A 21,964-nucleotide genomic window follows, 5' to 3' on the forward strand; every position below is an offset into this window, starting at 1 on the left:
AACAGAAACCCTGCTCTCCATGAGGCCAATGGCAGATTCCCGGTCCACGACGGGACCCGCGGCGTGGCCTTGGCTCTTCGCAGGATCGGGATCGGAGCCCCGATCTTCGGCGTGACTGGTATCGGAGTCCTGGTTCTCGGCGGAACCGTAGGCGGTGCCCCGGCTCTCGGCAGATCCGGTGGTGGCGCCCCGGTTCTCGGCGGACTCGGAACTCCACAACACCACAACCAAAACACTTCATTGTGTCAGATGATGCAAAAACCATATAATTAAATCCATCTATTGTAAAATAAAAGGACAGATTCAAATCATTTGCGCTATCCTTTAGTACTACCATGTATACTTGTCTGCGGTGACACACAACATGGGAAAGCAGAGGAGATTTACACCCGAGAGACACCATTTTGATTGGGGACACAAGCTGTCCATACCGTGATAACTCCGTTGCTAGAGTTTCATTTTTTTATAAAAAGAAGGAGCATTAGAGATGGTAATCTTTATGCTTGGATAAACTAGCGGAAGCACTGGGATAAATGTGTCCTGAATAACTAGACCAGACTCAACTACTTTTGAGACTTTCTGTGCTGTCTAAAAAAATCAATACCGCTCTATTCATACGGGAGGCAGACTTCACACTGCCATATCCCACCACTTCTCCAACGGCTAAACCAACCTCCTCCACTGAGCACCTTACGTTGGGCGCGTCAGCTTCTCAAACTCGGCTCTACCGTCTACAATCGGCATATTAGTCGAGGAAAAAAGAAAACACCTTCACTGGTGTAATACACCTCACAACAACCTATATCACCTATACAAAAAAAACAATGAAAAAAACAAACTCGCCACTCCGAAGCACGCTCTCAGCTCACACACACACAACACTCAGAGAGAGAGAGAGACAAAGAGAGAGAAAGAGAGGGAGTCTAAACTGAGGTGTGTATCTTGGTGTGTTGCACAACTGCACACTAAGTCTGAGAATTGTTGCCAGCTGATGATGTAAAAAATGCAATGCAAATTTGAAAAGCTGAAGTAAATGTGAGAAACGTCTTATCTTAGTGCTGTATGGCCACAATAACAAACTGTTAGGACTCCTAATGTGTGGACCCATACAGTACATTACAAGGCATTATACTATAGTACTTACCTCTGACAAGAAGGTCTGTGCTGACTTCTGTGCTCCTACATGCAGCAGGTACTCGTAAACATACAGCGCTAACCTGCAGGGAAACAAAGACAAAAAATGTTCTCCTTCAGACTTAGATTGTAATTATATGTTTCATGCAGTAAAAACAGAGAAGGGATTCATGGTGGGGACAAGAGATTCACTGGAAATATACAAAATGACAGGGGACAAACTTGTAAATGTGTCGTCTATTCCTATCCCAGATAGTTCAAAAATATACTGCTGTGGCACATCACATCTTAGTCCATATTTAATATAAATCCATCTGTAAAAGGTATTTACCCAAAGGTTCAACTGGAAACAAAAGATACATAAAAAGAAAAACAGTGGTGACATGGAGTAGTGTGTGAGGGCAATGCAGTGTGACTCATGTGGAACAGGAGGTCACACACCAGGTCACAAACAACAGTCAGAAGCACAACATAAGGCAACATCCTTTTAAAGCAGCAATAGCAGTAGCAGCAGATCACCTGTGCTCCAGCATTGATACTGTTGTGGTTGTCAAGAAAACAAGCAGCATCTACTCTGCCTTGATTGGCTACCTCTGGCAAGTTCTAACATATAAAGACAGAGCAGTGGCAGTGATGCCTTCATGGTCCTAGGAAAAAAATGTTGCTGTGTTTTTGTTGATACAAATGAGATTGGCTGCATAACTAGGGGCAAATAATCAATGGCAAAGAAAGATACAAAACAAATAAAATTTGTTTTGTATCTTTGGTTAACATTGGACAACGAACAAACTACTCTCTTTGGAGAGATCAAGCTGACTCTGAATAGCCACCCTGTAGATTTTTCCATACCACTGTAAAAAGAAAGACTAGAAAGCTATACCAGGCTGTGGCAACATAGATTAAGAGGTTGTATTTCAATACATGTTAAAGTCATTTTACATTTTCAATTTTTTTTGAGGCAACAATGCTGTTGGATTTAACATCAAGCAATAACTGTGCAATACAAAAAACGGCCCTCTACGAGGATGGAGTTTTATGCTTTAAGCTTTATATTTTTATGTTTATTTAGTTTTTAACAATTTCCACTAATCTTTGTTTATTATTTTACAGTCTGCTTTCAACCCCTTTACTGAAAGCTTCTGTTATATTTAAATGCAAGCCGTTTTAAACTCATCACTGTCTATTTTAAAGCCTATAGTCTGAGGGTTTCTACTCAGAGACATCACTGTGCCGATGATAAACAGACTCTTTGAGCAGGGACTGAAAACGTAGGACACATTTCTGTATTAAACATTTCAACCATCGGACTGATTTATTTTTTAACCCACAATGAAATGTATAAATGTATAAAACGCTCATTTTATTTGCACAAAACTCAAGGTGGCAAATAATTGGGGTTCTCCCATAAAGACACTAAAGAAACACCAGTCACTATTAAATATGAAAAAGCAGCATGTGTGTAGTCTGATCTAATCAAAGCATGACACTTCATAAGATTCCTCCAGGAGCGGGATTTGTCCTTGTGTGTGTGTGTAGATGATTGTGTATCATCAGGCGTGAAAGATTGTCACACTGGGACAGCATCTGTCCTAGAACCACTGCTGAATGGTGCTGCCTGACCGCAGACTCCAGACTCCTCATTCAACAAGGTAAAAATAAACTCCCCAGACAGCCCTGTCTGCCTGTCTGAAGATGAAGGACTGCCCACCTTTCTGTGCCCTGCACAGAGGTAGGCTGCCCACCTCCACCCCTGCAGCTTCTACAGCACTTTCATCCTCAGTCCCTCTGTTTCTCTCCCTCTCTGTGGAACCCCTCTTGCCTGTGGTGCTTTCTTGTTGCTCTCTTTGGTAAGTCTCCAATTTTTAATTTAATAATAAAAGGATAAAAGGGAGAGATTCTGCTTTATCTTCCCTTCCCTCTCTCCATCTCTCTTTCTGTTTCCATGTGTGGACGTTGACATGCAGAAAATGTTTAACCTTAACAATAAAGACGAAATGTTTCACAGAAGCAATGTTAATGGAACAAAGAGCAGTTTGACAAAACTCCTGACACCTTGACAACTCCACATGAATAAAAGGTATGCTCCTTTTTTCCCCTACAGGTGCTTTACAAAGCCCAATTTACCCAAAGGTTCAACTGGAAACAAAAGATACATAAAAAGAAAAACAGTGGTGACATGGAGTAGTGTGTGAGGGCAATGCAGTGTGACTCATGTGGAACAGGAGGTCACACACCAGGTCACAAACAACAGTCAGAAGCACAACATAAGGCAACATCCTTTTAAAGCAGCAATAGCAGTAGCAGCAGATCACCTGTGCTCCAGCATTGATACTGTTGTGGTTGTCAAGAAAACAAGCAGCATCTACTCTGCCTTGATTGGCTACCTCTGGCAAGTTCTAACATATAAAGACAGAGCAGTGGCAGTGATGCCTTCATGGTCCTAGGAAAAAAATGTTGCTGTGTTTTTGTTGATACAAATGAGATTGGCTGCATAACTAGGGGCAAATAATCAATGGCAAAGAAAGATACAAAACAAATAAAATTTGTTTTGTATCTTTGGTTAACATTGGACAACGAACAAACTACTCTCTTTGGAGAGATCAAGCTGACTCTGAATAGCCACCCTGTAGATTTTTCCATACCACTGTAAAAAGAAAGACTAGAAAGCTATACCAGGCTGTGGCAACATAGATTAAGAGGTTGTATTTCAATACATGTTAAAGTCATTTTACATTTTCAATTTTTTTTGAGGCAACAATGCTGTTGGATTTAACATCAAGCAATAACTGTGCAATACAAAAAACGGCCCTCTACGAGGATGGAGTTTTATGCTTTAAGCTTTATATTTTTATGTTTATTTAGTTTTTAACAATTTCCACTAATCTTTGTTTATTATTTTACAGTCTGCTTTCAACCCCTTTACTGAAAGCTTCTGTTATATTTAAATGCAAGCCGTTTTAAACTCATCACTGTCTATTTTAAAGCCTATAGTCTGAGGGTTTCTACTCAGAGACATCACTGTGCCGATGATAAACAGACTCTTTGAGCAGGGACTGAAAACGTAGGACACATTTCTGTATTAAACATTTCAACCATCGGACTGATTTATTTTTTAACCCACAATGAAATGTATAAATGTATAAAACGCTCATTTTATTTGCACAAAACTCAAGGTGGCAAATAATTGGGGTTCTCCCATAAAGACACTAAAGAAACACCAGTCACTATTAAATATGAAAAAGCAGCATGTGTGTAGTCTGATCTAATCAAAGCATGACACTTCATAAGATTCCTCCAGGAGCGGGATTTGTCCTTGTGTGTGTGTGTAGATGATTGTGTATCATCAGGCGTGAAAGATTGTCACACTGGGACAGCATCTGTCCTAGAACCACTGCTGAATGGTGCTGCCTGACCGCAGACTCCAGACTCCTCATTCAACAAGGTAAAAATAAACTCCCCAGACAGCCCTGTCTGCCTGTCTGAAGATGAAGGACTGCCCACCTTTCTGTGCCCTGCACAGAGGTAGGCTGCCCACCTCCACCCCTGCAGCTTCTACAGCACTTTCATCCTCAGTCCCTCTGTTTCTCTCCCTCTCTGTGGAACCCCTCTTGCCTGTGGTGCTTTCTTGTTGCTCTCTTTGGTAAGTCTCCAATTTTTAATTTAATAATAAAAGGATAAAAGGGAGAGATTCTGCTTTATCTTCCCTTCCCTCTCTCCATCTCTCTTTCTGTTTCCATGTGTGGACGTTGACATGCAGAAAATGTTTAACCTTAACAATAAAGACGAAATGTTTCACAGAAGCAATGTTAATGGAACAAAGAGCAGTTTGACAAAACTCCTGACACCTTGACAACTCCACATGAATAAAAGGTATGCTCCTTTTTTCCCCTACAGGTGCTTTACAAAGCCCAATATTTCCAGGAGCAATCCTGTTGAGGTGTTTGTACCATGTTCAATGAAACTTCTTTCGCCTCTCCTGTGAGTGCATGTTGTCATAGCCCTGGCTCAGAGAGCAAGACAAAAATGGGAGACCACACACTTTTAAGTAACTTAAAACAAAAATATTTATTTTCTAACCAAATATCACAAACCCAAACAGGAAGCAGGTGCTCTGAGAAATGGTCGGAGAGAGAAAGAATGAGAAGGAGGAGCCAGTTAAATAACCTAGGCCCAGCCTTCCAGGTGCACATCCAATTAGTAGCTCCACCCATCTACCTGGAAACCTAAAAGAAACAGACACACCAAGAAATGACCAGAAAAGAGGACGGGGTCGTCACAACGATGCCAGAACATATTTCCAGTTAATCTTGCACTAAATCTAGCATATTTTTGCCTGTTAAACACGTTTTCACAGTCCACATGATGTTCTGAAGCATAGGTATGAAGTTACAAGAACATTGTCACTGAGTTCGAAAATGAGCGTTTCTCAGTGAGAGACGCACGTTTTCGACATGCACTACATTTTCTTATAAAACGATGGCAGAACACATTTCCAGTTAATTAATAGGCACCTTCTCTCCACACAGGGAGACATAACCATCCGAAATAAAGGCTGAAAAGTCATCATCCTCATTTGACTCTGCCACAGGACAGAGGTCATTGGAACTATGTATTTGGATTTTTTTCTGGGCTGAAGCAGCTAAAGCAGCTGGCTTTACCTGTGCATTACCTAAGAACTTAGATTTTCTTTTAAGTACAGGACAATCATTTTTCCAGTGCCCCTTACGCTGACAATAATTACAATTCTTACTGGGATCACCTTTCTTCCAGCCACGATCGAACCTAGAGGAACCAGACTCCCCATGTAACAGAAAAGATTTGCTTGTGCGTACCGAACCACTATTCTGCACAACAACTTTGTCGTCAACAAATGTACTTTTATGAGTGAGGATGTACTCATCGGCCAGCACCGCTGCTTCATGGGGTGTTTTAACTTTTCTTTCATTTAAATAAGTAGCAACACTGTCTGGTACACAGTTTTTAAATTGTTCAAGTGTTACCAAATCACAAAGCTGTTGAAAAGTGACAACTTCTGATGCCGAACACCAGCGATTAAACTGGAGAACCATCTCCCTCACAAACTCCACATGAGTCTGTTGCTCTCGCTTTCTCACACCCCTGAAATGTTGTCGATAGGCTTCAGGTACCAACTCATAGGCTTTCAATACAGCAGCTTTCACTTTAACATATATTTTACTATCTGTTGAACTTAATGCAGAATATGCTTCCTGTGCTTTTCCAGTGAACACACATTGCAACAACAGAGTGCGTTCTGTGTCTAACCACTCACAAGTTTCCGCAACCCGCTCAAACAACGAAAAAAATGTGTCAGGATCTCTCTCATTAAATTTTGGCACCATCTTTAACTTTGTGCTTAAATCAGATCTAGAAGACGTTTCACTAAACCCTACACTGTCCCTTCCTGAACACTCATTAAGCTTACCGTCTTTAATCAGATTCAGCTTATAATGTTCCAACTCTAATTTGGTCTGTTCAGTTTTAAATTTCATTTTTTCAAGTTCTAACTGTACTTCAAGTTCTCTTTCCTGTTTAAGTTTTTCATATTCCAATTGCATTTTTAACAATTCTTTCTGTTGTTCAAAATTCAATGTTGCATTGGTTCCTTGGGCCTGAAATTCCTCCCTTTTAAGGATTCCAGACTCCACCAAGTTTGTCTTCAAAATGGTTCTAATATTTTCTTTTAACCTTTTATCACCAATCTCAACCCCATAATTATCAGCTATTTTTAAAAGCTGTTCTTTTGTGTATTGGGTGAGAAGGTGATCAGAAGGAGCTTGAAAAAACTCATCAATCGAAGCCATTATCACAACTCAGATTTAAAGATACAGTTAAAGCAAACAGTACAGTGTAATCCACAATATATTTCCACACTTACCTTATGCAAACCTGTATTTAGAGAAGCCAAAAATCATAAGGAGAGTTCCCATCTAACTTAAATTAATACCAAAACTAGCTAACTCAACCCTAGTCTTCTGGCAGTCACATGTGGGGGGTACTTATGCACACGAAACCAGTGGAGTAAAGAAAGCAGCTAGCAAGTGGCCACTTTCCTACAGCCACGGAGGTGCTCCCGAGCTTTGCTCTACCCACGTTCACCACCGGCCTAAAATTGAGAAAGGTGAACCTTCTAAACAAGATCCACCACTTATCCTATCCAGGGAAAAACTCCTATAATAATGGCTCTCCCTTGACAGTTAAGACAAAGGAAAATGTAGAAAATATACAATGTAGTGGATCAACTCACTCCACTAACCAGTTACCAAAACCTAAAACCAGTTAAACATGTGTGAATCTCCCAACAAATGTACCAGAAACAAAACACAGAGCAGCAACTTGACAATCTACCACCCTGTACAAACAGTTCCAACCAAATCACAACCTGGCACAAACTGACTGAAACCTACTAAATAGTAAGTCTACAATCTCTCCAAATTAAATGGACGAGCCCCCATTTTGTCATAGCCCTGGCTCAGAGAGCAAGACAAAAATGGGAGACCACACACTTTTAAGTAACTTAAAACAAAAATATTTATTTTCTAACCAAATATCACAAACCCAAACAGGAAGCAGGTGCTCTGAGAAATGGTCGGAGAGAGAAAGAATGAGAAGGAGGAGCCAGTTAAATAACCTAGGCCCAGCCTTCCAGGTGCACATCCAATTAGTAGCTCCACCCATCTACCTGGAAACCTAAAAGAAACAGACACACCAAGAAATGACCAGAAAAGAGGACGGGGTCGTCACAATGTTTAAAAGGCAACAGTATCGGTATAGAATTTACATACCCATATGTTGTGATATTTGTATAAAATATCTTTGTGGCTCCATTTAAAAATGTGCTGTGCTTTTTGATTAAATAAATAAAGACATCATTGCTTTGTCTCAGAATTCATTAAACAAAACAACCCCAACTGTTGAATATGCCTTTCAAGTAGGAGCATTTGACCTGTGGTTGACTATACAGATACTTCTCAATGTAAACTCTGACCCAGATGTACAGAGAGGGTCAACGATAATGAAGAAGCTGAGGCACTGAAGCAGGTGAGTGAGACCAGCTATGGAAATTTAAATGGAGAAAGGTAGGAAAGAGGCTAGCGAGGAGGTGAGGATTGTGGGAAAATGAACATTGTCTTCAGTCATTCTTCAACCCAACATCCTAAATGTGCAGATGACTGAACACGAAGACACATATCTGATGACCACCCCCCCCTTCCCCACCTTATGTCTCTTTTTATTGAACACGTCAGCAGAAGGCCATCAGATAAAGAAACTTCACGTTTAATACCTACTGGTCTATAACTTCAATTCATCAGTTCAACTTTAATTCATTTGATTTGAATAACACTAAAACATCTCACACAGCTCCCATTGTTCACTCAGCCAAAAAATACTAATAGAAAAGAATAAAACATGGAACTGTGGTAGACCTCTGTGAAGGTCTGTGCATTGGAAACCCAAAATACTACGGTTCACCAATTACATTTAAAAATGCTGTGTGGTATTTTAACAATTTTAATTATAAAAATGATTATATCATAATTATAATAAAGTAATTCTAGCCACAAAACAAGATTTTAAGTGTCCTTAATTTCCTCATTAACGTAAGATCATCTATGGGTCTGACAGTTTCTAATATTGATGAAAAAAAAGGAAATTCTGGGATTCTAGGAAAAAAATTCTCTGTTTCATAAAAGTCAAGATGCAAAATGTGCTTGAAGTAATATATTTTCACTGTCGCTTTTTTCCTCTGATTGATGAAGGTTTAACTGTCTGGGGGGAGTGGTTTTCGACTTCCCGGGTGTGTGTTTAAATGTGGTAGACCAACGGAGGAAAGGTTGTGGCCAATCATATTACCATGGTTGTGCCTGCAGTCACCACTATGTGGCGCTGCTGCTCCATGATTCAACGGTGTTGGAGGACGTGTTTATGAACCTTTTGTCACTGAGCAAGGTGTTATTACAAAGGAAGTGGACGGAGCCTCGAGGTCCGGTAAAACAACAGGGGGTTATGTGGATCAAAAGGAGTGGACTTCCATTTGTTCCTAGGGTAGAGGTAATCTGGGGAGTTGTTGTGAAGAAAATTTAGGAGAAATTCTCTTTGAATGTTTGGGGATATGTAAATGTATGTGCTTGGGAAGGCCTTTGGTGTCTTAGCAGCTTCCTGCTTTCAGATTCAAACCAAATGTGAAAACCACTGAAATCTAACAGGTGGATGATTATTGAACTGGGCCATGGTTAAGTTTAAAAGTCAGGTAGAAGTAAAGACGCTACAGTGAAAGTACCACAAACACTCATACCCTTACATGAACTGCCACTTTAATAAATCTCTTTTTGAGATGTGTTGCATTTGCAATCTGCACATTTGTTGGCTCACTTTATAGCTGTTTGGTGTTTGTCCTTGAAGTCTGACATAGCTATAAATCCAGGCCTTTTTTTGTTCCACACCTGTCTACCTGGGCAATTTGTGTTGTAAATAAGAGCCACTTTACATTAATCATGGCTGCAAGCAGCATGATTGAAGAGATCAGGTGCCTCCCATTTTGCTTCTTCTCCCTCTGCACTCAGTTGTGTGCGTGTTCATGTGTATGTGGGAGACAGAGACAGGAAACTTTATGGCAAATGTCTGACCTTTTTCTCCTTTGAATTCAAGTGCTTTTTTCTCCTTCTGTAGCCAAAGATTAATTAAAGTCACATTTGGAGCCAGTATTTGCCTGCTGCAGATCTACACAGGAGCAGAAGGTTCAGGGGGGTTGGTATGGTGCAGTGTGATTTGGGTGGCGACTGCTGCCCCTGCGACCCGGTAACAGATAACCGGATGAAAATGGATGGATGGATGGATAATTAGAGAGAATAAAATGTTCAGATCTAATGTTAGCAACATCAACTCTGTGTGTTGTCAGCCCTACATCAGAATATAACACATAATTTGCAGTTTGAGTTTGCACTGATCTGTGCATATAATGAACGGGTGAAAAAATAAATGAGATTAAAAAACAAACATTTTGTTGTTTATGTTTCTCATCAGCTAAAATATTATAAATTGGAAAATTTTGCTTATTGTGTCAACTATTGCTTATTGAAAAAGATTAAATTAGTTCCAATCATAAAAAATGCTTTTTAAATAAAGTTCATAAAGTTAACCAAATAAATAAAATAATAATAATAATAAAAAGTTTAATTATTAAATCTACATACTACAACTAGACAAAAAATATTGTTCTGAGAGTAGTTGGTTGGTTACTATTGTGGGAAAACATATTATGGACGCTGTATTGTGCAAACGTCTTAGGCTACTGTTGGGACTAGTTAGTATAAATCTAATCTAAAAATTCCTGAATTACTGTCAGATGTGCAGCCAGACGTTACAAAACAAAATTTGTCTCAGAATATTTTATAATTAGTACATAAAACACACTCTTCAGAAAATAAGAAATATGCAAGAATGGAAAATCTTCTGAAAATAATAGTACTGTACAGGAGAAGGTAAATGAAAAAATACAAATGGATGTGATTATTTAATGGAGCTCCACTTACATTTACACAATAGCAGGCACTCTTGAAACCTAGTTCAGTTCATCAAAGACTTCCTCCACTGTTTCATGTCAGGTTAAGTCAAGATAACAGATCTACATCTCACAGTCATCCTTCTCATCCAAACAAGATTATACGGTTTATAATTATTTGTTAAATTAACATGCAAATTCATGAGGGTGAAAAAAAGTGATTACAGGCAGTAAACAAGTGCACTAGTAGGCTGGAGGTGGTTGGTGGGAAACGATGAGCCCTGAGAAAACGGTGTAAAGTTTCATATTCCAGTGGCGTGGGCTGCGGCTCTTCCAGTATGGTGTCTCAGCGAGCCAAGCACCCTACTACTATTCTTCTTTTAATTTTTTTTTTTACTCTTATAGTTTCTTGCTGATGTTATTGCCTTATCTTTCACAACTATGTTACTGCTGTGACATTGAATTTCCCATGTTTGGGATCAATAAAGTACATTTATTTATCTCTTATCTCTCTTTATTCATTTCTTGAGCCATGATATAACAGGATATCAGCCACACACACAGATTATTGTCATATACTGTATCTTGTCCTTTTTTTGTAATGTGTTTGATATCAGCAGAAAAACAGGGAAGTAAACAAGTGTTAATAGTAGACTTACTATTAACACTTGTTTACTTCCCTGTTTTTCTGCATTACATGAAAATAACCCTTACTAATAAGTCTAAAGAAAATGTGGGTTTTGACATTAAATGAAATAATTGTGTAATACTGCAAGGGTTTCTAAAAACACAGGGAGAAGGAGAGAGAGATGGGGTGACAGAAGCACCACTGAGAGAGAGATGAAAGGTTTTAGTGAAGGTAGGGGAGCTAAGAAGAAGGAATTAGAGAGGCAGAAAAGAAGAGGCAGATGGATGTAAGGTGGAGGTGATCATTGGGGGTGGATGAGCCCCAGGATGAATAAATACTCCTGAGATTTGTAAACTTTCGTACAAAAAAGTTATGACTATGTCTATAATCTATGTCGAGGGCTCTCACTGAAGGGTGTCTAAGTTAGTCCAGCACCCTGCTGTGACCTCCTAAAAAATTAACACAAACCCCAGTACAAAAACAGTCAGGCAGAAACTAGGCTCCATTCCTGACATTCTCCAGAAATAAAATCAAATGACGCCACGCTGTGACAGAAACAGAGCAGGGACAGACTGAAGTTGGATACACACGCCTGGGAGTACGCACCGAGTGCCATTATAGTTTAATAAACATATCAAAATGAGTTTTTAGTTTCGATTTGTGTTCAAGTCAATCCAGAAGGTTTATGCCAGCTTCACAGTCACGGGGAAAAAATCAAGTTGAGTCTGAGTGGAGTTTCCAGAAATTACCTTTTTTTTAATAATCCTAGTCAATCAGGAAAAGTTTAGCTTAAATTTTAAGGTTACTTTTCTGTGAATGAAACAGTGGAAGAAAATGTGAGTTGAGTTTGAGTCCAGTCATCGTAGTGTGAAGTTTTAGTCATGAGAGCCATTTCAAATATGATGTAATCGATTGCCACCAAACTGACCTGTTGGCGGAATTGTTAGCGCTTCTTATGAACAAACTGGAGCCTAGCTTGGCTACATGTTCCCATATTGCAGTACAAGAATCCTCAGAAAGCGACCATGAGATTATTATCATTAAGATCTGTCTTCAACTGACTTGAACACTCTCCAATGAAGCTTTCTAAAAAGTCACCGCCAAACAAAGGCCACCTGTGGTCGGAGAGGCTGCTGCTAGCTCAGACCCACGAAAAAACAAGAAAGACCTCACCATAACAGCTGCCCCTGCTGAGAACAGCCCTGTGTGTGACAACCAAACACTTTCCCTGATTAATCAAATTGAGCAGCGGAGCTTTATGTGTCATTAAGAGCCACGCTAAATGACTTCACTTCATTCATTAAAGTGAAGCATCCTCTGTGAGTTCAGCATCTCTGCTCAGCAGACAGAAAGACCGCCCGAAGGACTGACGGAGAGGGGAGTAAATGTTGGGAGAGGAGAGATGGTGATGGGGCAGCAATGAGGGTGGTGAGGGCAGTGAGGCAAGATAAACAATGACAAATATAGACCCATTACAATGTTGAATAATTCATCTGCTCAGAGCTTCAGGAAAACAACAGGGTAAAAAACAAAACAACTATGAGGATTATGGAGACTTTATTGGACAAAGAGCATCTTCAGAACAGGACAAATCAAATAAACACACCTTGTCTCGGATGGACTTCAACAAAATCACGGCCAAATCACTCTGGATTGGAAAATGGAGTTTCAGTAGACTAATCCATCGTGCTTTTTCATTAGGCACAATTGTAGTTTTAATGAATCGCGCTGCTCGCTTGGGCAGCTAGGTGTGAGTAGATTAATTATGCGAAAGCGACGTTAGCTGCCGACAGTGGCTGCTGCTGTGTGAACTATAGTTTCCACTCTTCTACAAGTGTAGACACTCACACAAACCATAGCTTAAACTATGGTGAAATCACACAAAAAAAGAAACAACCAAAATATAAAATACACACATTTATCAGTAGATTTAACAAAATAAATGAGGTGAAGATGGATTAGAGCCAACAAAACCAGAAAGTAAAGAAGAAGAGGAGAATGTTGGAAAGGAAGAGGAAATAGGGTCAGAAAGAGAGGTGGAAAAGACAGAGGGGAGGAGGAGGAGAAGAGTAAATGATTAATGAAAGAAGCTGGGAAACTGTGACACTTTACATGTCCGCTGCTCTCTGTCACACTCCCTTAACAAAGAGACTGTGCATACCCCGACTATTCAAAAAGCGACTCGCCGGCCACATGCATCCCAGGCACAGCCTCAAAGTGGCTAAAAGAATCACAGTTGGTGAGTATTAAAAATTTTCAACAACACAATAGACCATGAATGCAACACTCTCCATAGCTGAGCAACATGCAATCCACAATGAAACAATCATGTGATAAGAAACGTTACAGTTTTACTACAGTAACATGTGCATCTCAGATCCTCATCCACTGTTTGCCATCCTCAGTGTCCAATAGGAGCTAAAGGATGTTGAACCTCTCTAATTTACGATGGTCACATCTATTTTCCATTTCTCATCCTCTCCACGTTATATCAACAAATATACTGTATATATATAATGTTTCCGGCGCCAGAGCTAGGGGTCTCTGGTCCGGCAGCATGCACCACTCAGGCGGCAGGCACTGAGCGTGGTAAAACTGTGAATCTGGGGATCCAAACACAACACGAGAGCTGTTAGCTCAATCAACTGCTGCTCTGCAGGTTTATTCTCTGCACATGCATATACACATTATAAGAAAAACAAACCAACTACTCTCAGAACAATATTAACAAACAACAATTAATAACTAACAACATTTACTGTCGAAAATGCGCACACACATTCTCATTTAACCAAGGTTTCGTGCCCGATGATATACCAAGACAATAACAATTCTGTAGGCTTCCTGCATGCGTGAAGCCCATTTCTTTGCATACTCTTGCCTGGACTGTGACTTCTCTTCAGATTTCAAGTCAAAGAGTAGATCTACAGGCAATCGTAGAGCTCTACCATAAAGAAGAAAAAATTGTGAATAGCCTGTTCCCTCATGTCTTGTACAGTTGTATGTGTGGACAATGTGAGGTAGGTGATCCTTCCACTCTGTTTTTTTTCTCCTGCAGAGTGCGCAGCATCTGTAAAAGTGTCCTGTTAAGGCGCGCAACAGGATTCCCCTGTGGATGATAGGGAGTGTTACGTGAGTGGGAAATTCCTGCGAGCTGCTGGAGTCTCTGGAAGAGACTGTTTTCAAACTCCCGGCCCTGATCATGATGTAGCTTTTCAGGGTACCCAAAGCGAAGGATAAAGTCATAGAAGATTTTCTCAGCAGCTGTTCTGCCAAATGTCCAGATTATTTACATCTGTTCCAAATGTAAATAATCAATTGAGATGAGCTCAAATGGGGCACTGGTTGTTATAGAACCCATAGGTGCTCTCTCTGGGATGTTTGGCTTCTTTTGTTTGATACACTGACACTGGCGAATTACATAATCTTCTATGTCCCGCTGCATAAACAGCCAATAAAATCTTTCACGTGCTAGATGTATGACTTTGTCAGCGCCCACATGTCCCATATCATCATGCAGGTGTTTCAGCACGGTTGCCTTTAGTTTACTTGGAAGAACCAGCTGTTTCCTCTGTCCTGTCTGTCTGTACAAAATTCCCTTGTCAAGTCTGAGTCTGTTCCATTCATGTACTAGTCTGCATGTTTCCCGTCCCATTTGTCTCTTTTCTTTATCCTGGGGTCTCCATCCAGTTTTCTTTAGGTTTATCACCTCACAGATGGGAGCATCTTCTTTCTGTGCAGCTCTGACGCTTTCTGGAGTGATAACCCGGATTCCTTCAGGGTGTGCGTCGCTTACACCAGACTGTAGCTGTAATGCAGCCACCCATGGCACATCATTGTCTTTTACCGCTTTGTCCCCCTGCCAGATGGCAGAGACCACATCAGGGGACACTGTCTCCGTGTACTCTTTTAAATGGTCCACAAGATACACTGGGTGTCGTGACAGGATGTCAGCATCAGTGTTTGACTTGCCTGGCCGATATTTGATGGTGAAATGAAAGTCGGCTAACTCACCCACCCAACGTTGTCCAACTGCGTTCAACCTGGCTGAGCTCAAAACATATGTAAGGGGGTTATTGTCCGTGTATACAGTGAAAGTGGGGGCGTAATATAGGTAATCTCTAAATTTAGAGATAACAGCCCACTTTAACGCCAGGAACTCAAGCTTGCTAGAATGGAGGTGGTAGTTTTTCTCAGCAGGTGTGAGTGTCCTGGAGCCATAAGCGATAACCCGGAGCTTGTTTCCCTGCTGTTGATAGAGCACAGCACCCAGACCTTCGTTCGAGGCATCGGTGTGGAGTACAAAAGGTAAGTCATAGTTTGGGTAAGCCAAAATGGGTGGACTGGTTAACATATCCACCAGACGTGAGACTACAGCACTATGATCTGGTGTCCAATAAACAGGTGTTTTAGATGAGAGCTGACCACTCTTAGTATCTTTGGACTTCACTTTGGAAGCTCTCTGGCTGGACTCACCAGAACTCTCTATTAACTGGAACAGGGGTCTTGCTATCCTAGAAAAGTCCTGTATGAATGTTCTGTAATAGCCCAAAAAATCTAAGAGGGCTCGGACCTCTCCCACATTCTTTGGCTCTTTCTCTTTCAAATGCTGAATGGCCTCAATATCTTTAGGGTCGATCTGAACACCTTCAAGAGTCACTAGGCGTCCCAAATACCTTACCTGAATTTTGAACAGTTAACATTTCTTTGGACGTAATTTGATACCATGCTCTCGCAGGCGACAGAGCACCCGTCTGAGGTCGTCAACATGGTCGTGAAAAGTCTTGGAAAAACACAGCACGTCATCTAAATATGGAGAACAGCACTCGTCCCTTAACCCATCAAGAACTCCCTCCATGCATCTTTGAAATGCCACTGGGGCATTTGTTAACTCAAATGGGAGGCGGGTCCAAGGTGTGCTAAAGGCCGTCAGATGTCTGGAACTCTCATCAACAAAGCCTTGATGGTATGCACTACCCTGGTCAAGTATGGAGAATCATGAGTACCCCCCCAGACTGTCTAGCAGGTCTTGGATGCGTGGGAGAGGGTGGCGGTCAGGGATGGTTTTCCGATTCAAGCCTCTGAAGTCAATACACAGACGTAAACTCTGGTCCTTCTTCCTAACACAAACCACTGGAGATGAGTAGGGAGAAGCAGACTTCCTGATCCAACCCTGGTCAAGCAGCTTTTGCACATAGTCCTTCAGCTCTTTGTCCAAGGGTTGCACTGGCATGTCATCCTTCAGATGGGTTTTCAGTTGCAGGTTTGGGATGCACCCAATGTCACAATCATTTTTGGCGAAGACATCTGACTCCTCATACAACATGTCTCTGACTATGTTTTGTTCATGTATTTCCAGGTGCGACACGTCAACAGGGGGGTGCCATCTCTGTCTTGTTGTGCCCTCTGCCTGATTTTTTTCACTTGCTCCTCTTTGTTTGTCTGTGCTAACCTGAGCTGAGGATGTATTAACAGTGTTAGGGGACATGGGTTCTAATCCACCTGGGAAACAGTTAACGGGTTTAATTTCAGTAGTTTCCTCTAGTGTTCCTAAAACTGTTTGCTTAGGGAGGTAGATGTCGTGCTTAGTGGGGTTTTGAACAGGGATCTTAACTATCTTTGATGACCTACCTGGAACAATAACTACAGCCTGAAAGAAATCCAACCCCATTCTCTGACTCTACAACTCACCTCACAAAACTGCCCTGCAGGAATAGTGAGACCCATCTTCCCTGTCCTCACACTGCACTCTACTGCTGTCTCACCTGTGGTCAGCATCTGACAAGCAGCAACTAGGGCTTCTACAGCACTGCCATTTATGCTTAGGTTTCTTTCAATAAGGCAGAAATATCGACCTCATTTCTCTGTTCTTTGATTATCTCAACTAAAACATTGCTGCCTAAGAGAGGACAGTTGAGACAGTTCTGGCTGATTAGCATTGGCACTTTGATGGTGGCATATCCACAGTGTTTGTTGCCGATTTGGTGTTCAACATCTGCCCACCCATCAAAGGGGACATCTGAGCCATTTGCTGCAGAAATCACCAGTGGCTCATCCACAGGGAGGGATTCAAGTGGCTGGATTTCGACTTGGGGGAGTGCTTCTTCCATCCAGCGTCTCCCCACCATTGTCACCTGAGCTCCTGAGTCCAACAACATCTGGAGAAGAACACCATTGAGAGTACATGAGACCATACATTGCTTCCCTATGAGCTGTGCTAAGCGTTTCATTGTTGGTGGCTGACATGGTGTTGTTGTTACAGGGCCGCTTTAGAGTGGCTGGGTTGGGCTGATTCCTTAGCTGTCACGGTCGCTGGTTGCCCCTCTCTAGTGACCTCCTTTCGTTTTCCGACGTCCGCCTTTGAAGACAGCCAACTGCCCGGTGTCCTGCTTGGCCACATACAAAGCAGTGAGGACAACTAATCTTACCCTGCTGAATACAGTTGCTGCATCTGCCACAGGCTTCAGGTGTTGATGGCAGTGGGTGGGGTGTGGCTGGGGGCAGGGGTGGCAGTGCCAGCAGGCCTCACCACTTGAACCAGTTGTTTAGTCAGGGAGGACACCTGTGCAGTCAGTTCTTTGATAGCGTCACGGTTAGCCTGTAACTCAGTGTCAACTCTAGTCTGCTTAGTTGAGTCACTACCATCAAGCTGAGCTGGGCTCACAGTCACTGGTCGGGTTTTAGCTACTGTGCCCAGGCGTCTGAGTCTCTATGTCTCCTCACTGGCAGACTTAGTGATCTGGTCCAACAGAAAGTCATCACCAACCTGCAAGTCTGTGAGAAGAGGTTTGAGATCATAACGAACATGGTTATTTTATGGTTATTTCTCATTCAGACCTTGGTCCAGAGTGTGGAGAAAGGTGCCCTGAACCAGCTTCTTGTCATAACTAAACTCTGCATTAGGCTGTTGTGACTCAAACAAAATACGCTGCTTTAACCCCATTATTCTGTACAGAATTGCTGGAGATTCTCTTTGTCCTGTTACTTAGCATTACTTAACTCCTGAAAAAGTTCAGTACTGCTTTTATCTCTGATATGTGCGCGGAGAAACCACGTTAGCTCATCGACAGTCAAATCACTTTTGTTTGTCAACATTTCTCTGAGTGTACCTGGTTTGATTATTTTCATCACAGTGCGAATTACCTCTGACTCAGTAAAACCTTCCTGTATACCTTCTTCGATTTGTTTACAAAGGTTACTGTATGACATATCAGACCCAACATCAGAGATTTGTCCACCATGTCATCAACTCATTTTTATATTTATTCACTTTTAAGAAGCCAGCCTAGGGTTAATTCATTTTATCTTGGAAATAATCACAGGGAGGAATGATGGGCTGAGATTTGGATCAGAATAAATTCAAACTCAGATTTCCCACCAATATTTGAGTTTGAATTATTCTGAAATATTGATTATAGCTTCATTTGACATGTGTGGACAAGATTTTAAAATCTGATATGATTTCATTGTAAATATTCCACTGCCATATCCCTCTGAGTTGACAGTGAGATCACTATTTACCCTATGTATAAAGTGTTTGTATGTGTGTAAAATACTTTGACTTATGTTATTCATGCAACACCTAAACACTTATAAATACACAATAAAAAACAAAGCAGGCTACAATGAAGTTCCATGTAAAAGCTTTTGGTGCAAAATTTGCACACAAGAACATTTCTAACAATACAAAGAAATGTGCATACAGCCCACTAGTATTACTACAAACCATTACAAACTGTACAATGGACTAGTGAACGTTCCTGAGGTACATATAGTTACTTTGTAAAAAAAGCTCTGAACCATAACCCCAATAACAAAATAAAAAGTAAACAAAATAAATTAAATTCCCAAAATAATAAAAAGGTTCCATGCTTTATGGCCTCTCCTTCTTGTTCTTTGGCAAATTTGCAGTGAGGAAGTGACCTCACTTTTGCAGGCTTGAGGCGACTTCTCCTCTCTGTGATTATTTGTCCAGTTTTATAGAAAATTATTTCCAATGGAACTGATGTGGCCACAATGCAAAGCTTCTTAGCTATGAGTTCGCTAAGCCTGGGGTACACAGGCACCTGACTTTATCACCACTTGAGAGGATCTTCATTGTTTAGAACAAGAGGCTCCTCTAGGTACGCCCGCACCTCCATGAGATTGTGATATTAGACTGATGTCATCCTAGATTTAGAGGGAATATTGTGATGAATTTTTGCCATCCTTACTCATGGTTGGATTCCATTCTATGGAATCTAGCTGACATGCCAGAAGAAAGCGAGTTGATGTCTTTTGTGCCATTGTGTTATTGCCCTCCTCTGGAAATCAGCCGTGGCTCTCTGCAGTCCCCTGGCCAGCAGTATTACTTTGGAGGCAGTCAGGTAGCTAGTGAGAAAAAAGATAAATGGTTCATAATTTAGTATCAGCTAATCTGGATGCATGCTATAGAAAACTACCATTGACCAGTTAAACTACATACCTTTCTGCAACAGTTCAACAGTGACCTCTTCAAATGGCTTCAAGAGGGTGCATATCTCCTGCAATGTAATCCATTCTTCTGGAGATAAGGGTGAACAGGTGCACTGGTGACGGCCAGGGTGGAGACAATGGGGTTCTTGTTGGTGAGGAAACTCTGCAACATGTAATATGTTGAGTTCCATCTTGTGACACAGTCCTGTTTGGGTCGTAGTTCGTCCATCTTCATTTGGAGCTGTGTTTCCTTCAGTTTTTGTGCTCCCACTGTGCTTCTATTAAAGTATTCCACTGCCTCCTTAACTTTATTGATGATGGGTTGTGGACCTTTGAGGGCATCTCTTACCACAAGATGTATGGTGTGTGCCAGGGTCCATCTGGTTATCTGAATGCCCTTTGTGATGTTTGCAGCATTGTATGTTAAACAGCACACCACTTTCTTATCAACCTCCCACTCTGCTGCAACACTGAGGAGCTTCTTTGCCAAGTTGTCTGCTGTGTGCCTCTCATTAAATTCAAAGCAGTCCAGAAGGTAGGAGGACATGTGAGAAATCTTCAATGAAGTGGCATGTTACAGACATGAATGAGGTTGTAGCCCTTGACATCCAACAGTCAGTTGTTAAGCAAACTGCTGACACTTTGGACACCCTTCTCCTGAGTGATACTGCTTCTCTCTCATACGTGTCTGACACTTTCTGGGTCAGTACCCTCCGACATGTAGGAATGTAGGAGGGGTTGAGAGCATAGCAGAAGTTTTTAAAACCTCTGTCTTCCACAATTTTAAATGGCTAGAAGTCAGTGGCTATCATCTTTGCCAGCTCTTCATCTATTTTCCCCTTTCTCCCTGTCTCAATGGGGTCAAGACAGGAATTTCACACCAATTACGAGTTAGCACACCTTTTATTATGCAGTGAACGTTATCCAAAAACTAAATTATAAATATAATAATATAAATTTATTTCAAGATTTGAAAAAAACAAAACAAAACAAGGGACTTTCTTTCCGTTGTGCGAATTTCAGTATAAGAATTCCACTGTAACCTACCATCTTTGCAGTGATAATCTACCATCAGGTAACTTCCCATCTGAGGGCAGGGTTCACTCAAGGAACTCAGGACTTCATCAACATGGCAAACCTGATGCCCTTGGCACTGATCTAGAAAAAAAAATTCAAAAAAAAAAACTCAACAGTTTTGAAGCACCACTATTGCACTTATTGTCTGCCTCAAGCGAAAAGTACATCCAAATGCTGCTCCTTTTTCTTTGGCTTATTTGGCAGATTATTCTGCTCTTAGATGCGATAAGACTGAACAAAGACTTCCATTAGACTCCTCTAACTTCTGGTTGTATCTCAGTCAAATACGTGCCGTCAATTAATCCCACACTAGCAGTGTGCTGTGGCTCTATCAGCCACTCCTCGCTGATGCATTTATAATTGGTACTTTTGCTGGTGGTCACAAGTTAAATCTATATTCTCCATTACCCTTCCCCCAGCAACCCTTGGGGTCTCTCTAATGGTTCCTGCTAAAGGCAAAGCACTTGAATAGGGATATTCATTTAAAGTAGCTTCTCTATGACGCTGCCCGGCCTCTGCAAGGAGATCAGGTGCAGGTTTATTGTGTGTAGATGAGACTCTGGAGAAACAGTAAAAAGTTGCTTATTATTAACAATAACGGAATCATTCTCAATGTAAACAGCTTAAACTCTTGGCCACAGTTTGGCCTCCGCTGAGGGAATGCTGGGTTTAGCCTCCATCTCTGTTTTACTACAGAACAGCTCAGAGATCAGTGAGTACAGCCCTGGATGTTACCGCAGAGTTTAGCAGGAACTTCACAAGCAGCACCAATTAAGATGACAAACTTTAATACAAAGGTTTACGGCATCAAAGGGGTTAAAATGTTGACAAGCCACGTTACTCTTTTCCCTATTCTGCAATAATCTGATAAAACACTGTTTCGAGGACATAGCTGATCTGATCACTTTAAAGATGACCAAATGTCATGGCTCGACAGTCTATTCTTGTTCTTAGAAATGAAGGCTATTCCATGCGAGAAATTGCCAAAAAACTGAAAATTTCTTACAACGGTGTGTACTACTCCCTTCAGAGAACAGCACAAACAGGCTCTCCCCAGAGTAGAAAGAGAAGTGGGAGGCCCCGCTGCACAACTGAGCAAGAAGATAAGTACATTAGAGTCTCTAGTTTGAGAAATAGACGCCTCACAGGTC

The 21,964-nt window shown here is 41.3% G+C and overlaps 1 protein-coding gene across 1 annotated transcript in view; it reads right to left on the minus strand.

The window, feature by feature from the left end:
- Positions 1-21,964, minus strand: part of LOC107990217 (single-stranded DNA-binding protein 3-like) — a 45,641-nt gene that overhangs the window by 14,471 nt on the left and 9,206 nt on the right. The window contains exon 2 of the mRNA XM_025052753.1: positions 1,145-1,217. Within this exon, the coding sequence (XP_024908521.1) occupies positions 1,145-1,217 (73 nt within the window). The remainder of the gene's footprint in view (positions 1-1,144; positions 1,218-21,964) is intronic.

Source organism: Cynoglossus semilaevis, chromosome W (genome assembly GCF_000523025.1).
Source record: "Cynoglossus semilaevis isolate Cse_v1.0 chromosome W, Cse_v1.0, whole genome shotgun sequence".
Lineage (NCBI taxonomy): Eukaryota > Metazoa > Chordata > Actinopteri > Pleuronectiformes > Cynoglossidae > Cynoglossus > Cynoglossus semilaevis.